Raw genomic sequence first — 6713 nt, forward strand, 5'->3', positions numbered from 1 at the left:
CTTATTGCCAGGTGTCTCAGTCAGGCCTGAGATGTGGTGGGAAAGCCCACAAGAGACTTGGAGCCTCACACTGAGGCTTACACTGCCTTCACAGCTCCCCGTGGCTAATCCTTCTTTCCTGTCCTTGTGCTTTCCTCGGCAAGGTTTATGTGGGACGCGGAGAGCTTCAAGCCAGACTTTTCCATCAGCCCCACAAAGGGTTACATCAGCCCAGGGATGGATGTGCCCTTGGTTGTGACCTTCCGCCCCTCGAAGCTGAGCCAGGCTGTCCAGTACGAGGGGCTGCGGTGCTTCATCCAGGGCAGTGAGGCGCTGCGGCTTACGCTGGCAGGATCCTGCGTGGAGGCCCCTGACCCCAAAGAGGTAACGCAGCAGGGACAGGATGGGCCCCTGGACCCCAGCATCTGCACCACATCTCTCCCAGGGCAGGAACTGAAGGACACTTGTGAGCACAGACTCGCTGGTGCTGGGGTATCCCAGAGAGAAACTGCTGGGCAGGATTGCCAGAATTCCTGAGCCCTGTCATTGCCTTTCTCCCCTGTTCAAGGTGCTGCTCCTCCAGTGAGCAGCTCAGCTGTCCTGGCTCTGCACTGCAGCACCCATGCCATGTATCCCAGCACTGCACCTGCAGCCACACTTCTCCCCCCTGCTGGGCCAGGGGAGGGCATTCAGCAGTAGGAAGGGGCAAGGCATCTGCATCCAGTCCCTGGGATGGGGCAGCCTGGGAACTTTTGGCTCTTGCTCCCAGAGAGAGCGTGGAGCTCCTCTTCCTCCTGCCCACGAAGGAAGGGGCTGTGTGGCTGCAGATCTTGTCCTTGCACAGGAGTTTCCTTTCAGGACTCCCCGTTTCCTTTCACCCAGCATGCGAAAGGCTTGTTCTGCTCCCTTCTTCAAGAGCAACCAGCTTGATTTACTCCAAAAGCTATGGCCAAAGCGTAATTTTTGCATGTGACAAGGAAAAGCTGCTCCCTGTGCTCCAGGTCCTGGTGCAGAGCCAGCGTGAGAAGAGTGGGAAGGGTTGTGGGTACGACCCAGCAGCCTCTGTGCTCCTCTGTTACAGACGCTGACTTTCAGCTGCAATGTGCGTGAGAGGCAGAGCCAGACCATCCTCCTGTCCAACCCGAGCAGCGAGGCCTGGACCCTGCAGCCCATCATTGAGGGGAAATACTGGAAAGGGCCTGAATTTATCCATCTGGAGGCCAGGCAAAAAGAAAAGGTCTACCAGGTCACCTACAGACCCCTAACCATGAGCTCTGAGAACAAGAAGCACCAGGTACGTGAGCTGTGCCAGCGTGTGCTGACCCTCGTGGCATGACCCTTGTAGCTCACCCTGCTTTGGGCAGGAGGTTGGCCGAGATGACCTTCAGAGGTCCTGTCCAAGCTGAAGGTGTCCTGTGCCCTCTGTTGGAAGCTGGGTTTTGTGGTGGCTGAGGGCCAGGCACAGGCAAAGGGCAGATGGGAACTCGGGCCTGACACCAAATGTGTTGGAGCAGCTGACCTAAAGAGCCAGGCTTTCTGAAGGCCAAGAAATGAAGTTTGTTCTGCGCAGCTCCTGGTGGCTGCTTGTGGCAGCCCAGGGGGCTCAGAGACCCCCACGCTCAGCGCATGGCTGCACAGGCTCTCCGAGCCCTGGGCACAACCACTTGTGCCTGTCCTTGTGCAGCTTGCAGGGAACAAGAAGGGCAAAGCTGCCCTGCAGTTTCTCAGTGCCCTCCTGGCCGTGAACAGGCAAGTGGGAAACGAGAGAGATCTCTTGACAGTCATGCAGGAGCTGTGGGAGGAGCCCTTCCTGCAGGTCTCAGGCTGGGCACATGGGGGTAACTGGCCCCTCTGTAATGTTTTCTGTGCCATAAGGGGTCAGTTCAGAAGGGCTCTGGGGTGCTGGAGCTGCCGGGTCCTTGTCCCGCTCCAGCTGACCTTACAGTAGGCCAGAAATGAGGTCAGAGATTTCTGGTCTCCATCTCCAGGGTGCTCAGCAGATCTGTGCCCTTAGGGTTGCACGTGCTCAGCATGTCTTTAAGGTAGAGCCTGGGTGAGGAGTCTTGCAGCTTTCAGCTGCTGTGGAGGCAGAGGAGATGGCAGAGGCAGGTGTCTGGGATCCACTGGCACCAAGAATGATCATGGATATGAGCTTTCCATGGCCCACGGCTGGTGGGCCCCTGTTGTGCCAGCTTAGAGGCTGCTGTCTGGGCAGTGCTGTTGGGGCTAAGGCCAGCAGGACTGAGGCAATGGAGCTCATCAGGGACGGGCACCCCCTGCCCAGGGCTGTCCCTGCATGAGCACAGGCTGGCAGGGACGTGCCCAGGTGAGTGTGGCCAGTAAGGGAGTGTTGGGATGTGCAGAGCAGCTCTGCTGCAGGGCCCGTGTCTCCTTGCTTTGCCCAGAGATGCTGCCTCTGTGTCCTGTAGCTGTGCCATGTCCTGTGGGCCATGCACCCACTCACAACCAGCTCTGAGCAGGTGCGATGCTGGTGCCTCCTCCTGCACGGGACAGGGCTGCAGGCAGAGCTCTGCCAGCTGGGCGTGCTGGAAGTTGCTGCAGTGAGAGCCTGAGGCATGGGGCTGGCCAGGGGTGCTCCAGAGCCGACTTGTCCTATTCGTTGTCTGTAGGGCTCCATCTTCTTCCCCCTGCCGGACGGGACAGGCTTACGCTACCACCTGGAAGGAACTGCTGAAGCCCCCAGGTGTTCAGGGGCCATTTCCCGGCAGGTTCCATGCAGGAAGTGCCACACGGAGCTCATCCCTGTGTCCAACTGGCTGCACAGACCACAGAGGTGAGTCCAGCCCAGGAAGTCTGGAAGTGCCTGGAAGCTCCTTCCCTGAAAGCTTGTCCCTCTCCTTGGCCGTGTCTGGCCATACCCACGTTCTGCCTGTGCAGAGGCACCCTGGAGGGCTTTCCTCCAAGGGGGATGAGAGCTGGTGCCCTGTGCCTGATGCACTGAGGATGAGAGGGGCTGTATTGTACCCCCACACGATGGGTATCCTATGGGAGTCCTTCGTTTTGACCTTCATTGTGTCCTTCTCACCCACAGGTTCCTGGTGGTTATTGACATGCTCAAACCAGAGAATCTGGAAAGCAGTTCTGTGCTGCAGGGGTGTTCCTACATGGACGTGCCAAGCTCTGCGAAGAAGGACTACCAGCTCACCTTCCTCTCCTACAAAGAAGGAGTCTTCAGGGCAAAGGTAAGTGAGGACACTGGTCTGCAGGGCCCTTCAAGGAGCTGTTGGCTCACCGAGAAGCTACACGCCTCTTCATACCTCCACGTGCACAGGTCCTATGAAATACCGCACGTGCTTTCTGTGGTCTTGTGCTCTTCCTCGGTGGGTGCTCACAGCCATTCCTGGAAGCAGGGTGCTGATCTCAGTGGGCTCTTTTGGGTCTGTTTTCATGTGTGGAATGAGCAGCCCTTCCCTTTCTGTCTGATTTAGGTGACCTTCCTCAATGAGACAACCGGAGAGTACTTGTTCCACATGGTGACTTTCAAGGTGGTGGCTTCAGGACCCATGGGCACTGTTCAAATGAGCACCGCTGTTCGGCAGAGAGTGTCCTCCAGCGTCAAGGTGGACAACCCTCTGCCTGTCCCGGTGACGTTTGACATCAACTGCAAAGTGCCCGACGTCAGCGTTCCCCAGCACTTTACTGTCCCTGCACAGTCGAAGGTAGGGGCAAAGCTCCTCCGGCTCCCTCTGCTCTCCCTGCTCCTGGCTGGAGGGGATGCTCTTGAGGGGTGATGCCTGAAAGGAGCCATGTGGGGCTTCCTTCCGTGGTGGCAGCTCCCTGCCGATGATCTAGAGAGGGAGCAGTGTGCGAGAATATCCCCAGTGGGCATCATCCTGCGCTGGTGGAGCCTGCCCTGCTGCCCCCTGGAACACGCTGCAAGTGGGCCTCACGTGGCAGGTCCTTGTGCCACGTGCCCCTCATTTAGTGTGGTGCTTCCAGCTGTGAGTGGCTGCAGGACAAGCCTCAGCCCATGGCCAGGTTGTCTGCAGCCTGGATTGACAGGAAGTGGTGTGTGCCCTGGGGGAGCACAGGGGCTTTTTATGGGTGGGAAGCTTCTGGCATCGTGCTGGAGGGCTCTGAGCTGTTGGGATCTGTCCCTAAGTGAACCGTCCCCCAGAAGGAGCAAGGCTGTGCCCGAGAGAGGGGAGTCAGAGCGGGGAAGGCAGCCCAGCCTTCTGGCACTGCCTGAGCACAGCAGGGACCAGCTGCCCCTTGTCAGGCACACGTGTTCCCTGCCTCTGCCTGACAAAGTGGCTTTTTCCTTCCTTCCTCCCAGGCGGATCTTGTCTTGGAGTATCAGCCCCTGCAAACGGGTGAGAGCAGCGGGCAGCTGGTGCTCCAGAGCAGCGACTTGGGCTCTCTGTTTTACACCCTGCAGCTGAAAGCCACCTGGAGCAGGCCAGAGAAGCCCGTGTATTTCCGCACCAGGCTGGGCTCCCGTCAGACCATCACCACCAAAATACGGCATTTTGCCCAGCAGAAGACCGAGTACCTCGTACAGGTGAGCGCGGCTGCCGGGGCTCTGGCTGGGAGGCAGCTCCTCTGGCCAGCACCAGCCCTCTCCACCAAGGGCTCCAAGTGCCTCTGGCTTGGCGTGGCAGAGCCAGGGTGGCCATGTGAGCCCAGGGGTCTTCCCACTGGTGTGGGCTTGTCACCAGCTGCACTGTCCTCCCTTGCGGGCCCATGTCTGCTGCCCTGGTTGGAGCTGCTATTGCAGGTGCCACGGTGCCTGGGCTTGCTTCCCCCTTGCAGCCCAGGTCTGGCAGTCGGGCGTCTTGGGGCTTGGGTGCAGGGTTGTCCCTGCTGGGCACGTTTGCACAGTTCTCGTGCCCATTTCCCGCAGGCACTCACCAGGAGTGTGGTGTGGGTGGGCCAGGCCAGGGCCAGGGGACCATCGTGTTCTTCCCAAGGTGCTGGCTCTGCTGTTGTGACCCACCCCCCATGGTCTCTTGTCTCCCCTGCACAGACCGACTGTGCCGACTTCCAGACGGCAAAATCCATCAGTGCGGCACCCGCCAGTGCTGGGGGCTCGGACCTGAGCGTGGAAGTGACCTTTGAGCCCTGCCACCTGGGGGAAGCCAAGGCCACGCTGCAGCTCAGCTCTGCATTGGGCAGGCAGTACTGCATCCCACTCATCGGCCTTGCGCTGCCCCCTGAAGCCCAGGGCCCCTTCCTCATCCCAGCCGGCGGCACCACCTCCATCTCCTTCAGGAACGTCTTCCGGAAGGCCACGGCGTTCCAATACGCAGTGAAGCACCCGGGCTTCACCGTCAGGGCCCCCGAGGTGCTGCGCGCCAAGAGCAGCACCACCATCACCGTCTCCTTCGCGGGCGGCCCGGCTCCTGTCACCAGCAGGCTGGTGGTCTCCTGCCCTGGGGGCTCCTGGATCTACCACCTCCGGGGCCTGCCCTCCCCCCGCAAGTGAGCAGCTGCCCCCGGCCCTTCCTGCCACGTTCGTGCTCTCTGGAGCAAATAAATGTCATTTAACATCCTCCCACATGACGTCCTTGTCTCTAAATGGGAGAGACGTGAATTTGCTGGATGGACACCCGGTGGACAAGGAATTGGCTGGATGACTGCACGCAGAGAGCTGCGGTCAGTGGCTCTATGTCCAACTGGAGACCAGTGAGGAATGGTGTCTCTCAGGGGTCGGTGCTGGGGCAGACCCTGTTCAACATCTTTGTCAGTGACACAGACAGTGGGATCGAGCACCCTCAGCAGGTTTGCTGACGACACCGAGCTGTGTGGTGCAGTCAGCGTGCTGGAGGGAAGGGATGGCATCCAGAGGGACCTGGACATGCTGGAGAGGTGACCAACCTCCTGAAGTTCATCAGAGCCGAGTGCAGCTCCTGCCCCTGGGTCAGGGCAATCCCAAGCACAGCTACAGGCTGCAGGGAGAAGTGATTCAGAGCAGCCCGAGGAGAAGGGCCTGGGGGTCAGAACATGAGCTGGCTTCAGCATGGGCTTGAGCCCAGAAACCCCCTGTGTCCTGGGCTATATCACCACCAGCATGACCAGGAGGTCAAGGGAGGTGATCCTGCTCCTCCACTCTGCTCTCATGAGACCCGCACTTGGAGCACTGGGTAGAGTTCTGGTGTCCTCACCAGAAGGACGTAGAGCTGTTGGAGCAAATCCAGAGGAGGGCCATGAGGATGCTAAGGGGGATGGAGCAGCTGCTGTACAAAGGCTGAGAAAGTTGGGGCTGTTCAGCCTGGAAAAGGCTGCATGGAGACCTCATAGCAGCCTTCCAGTATCTGAAGGGGCCTACAAGGATGCTGGGGAGGGACTCTTGATCAGGGCCAGTAGCAATAGGACAAGGGGTGATGGGCTTAAAGTGAAACAGAGGAAGTTCAGGTTAGCTAGAAGGAAGAAATTGTTCCCTGTGTGGGTGGTGAGGCACTGGCACAGGTTGCCCAAAGCAGTGGTGAATGCTCCATCCCTGGCAGTGTTCAAGGCCAGAATGGATGAAGCCTTGGGAGATATGGTTTAGTGTGAGATGTCCCTGCCCATGGCAGGGGGTTAGAACTGGATGATCTTAAGCTCCTTTCCAACCCTAACTATTCTATGATTCTATGAAAGAGCTACATGGGAAAATAAATCTGATAGAGAAATTGGTCAAATAGGCAGTCCATTTTGAAAGCTGCAGATCTCAATGTGTATTTTGTAATACCTGCTACTCCACTGATGAGCTGACTCTTACCGTGGTGGAAGTG

The 6713-nt window shown here is 58.7% G+C and overlaps 1 protein-coding gene across 1 annotated transcript; it reads left to right on the top strand.

Annotated features, from left to right (window-relative positions):
* Nucleotides 1-216: 216 nt before the first annotated feature.
* Nucleotides 217-5425, top strand: LOC117436910 (hydrocephalus-inducing protein-like). Its single transcript, XM_034068985.1, has 8 exons — nucleotides 217-363; nucleotides 1082-1273; nucleotides 2610-2773; nucleotides 3032-3182; nucleotides 3429-3659; nucleotides 4277-4501; nucleotides 4967-5118; nucleotides 5212-5425. Exons 1-8 carry the CDS (start codon nucleotides 217-219, stop codon nucleotides 5423-5425), a joined length of 1476 nt encoding a protein of 491 aa, XP_033924876.1.
* Nucleotides 5426-6713: the final 1288 nt, after the last annotated feature.

The sequence above is a fragment of the Melopsittacus undulatus genome, chromosome 13, assembly GCF_012275295.1.
Source record: "Melopsittacus undulatus isolate bMelUnd1 chromosome 13, bMelUnd1.mat.Z, whole genome shotgun sequence".
Lineage (NCBI taxonomy): Eukaryota > Metazoa > Chordata > Aves > Psittaciformes > Psittaculidae > Melopsittacus > Melopsittacus undulatus.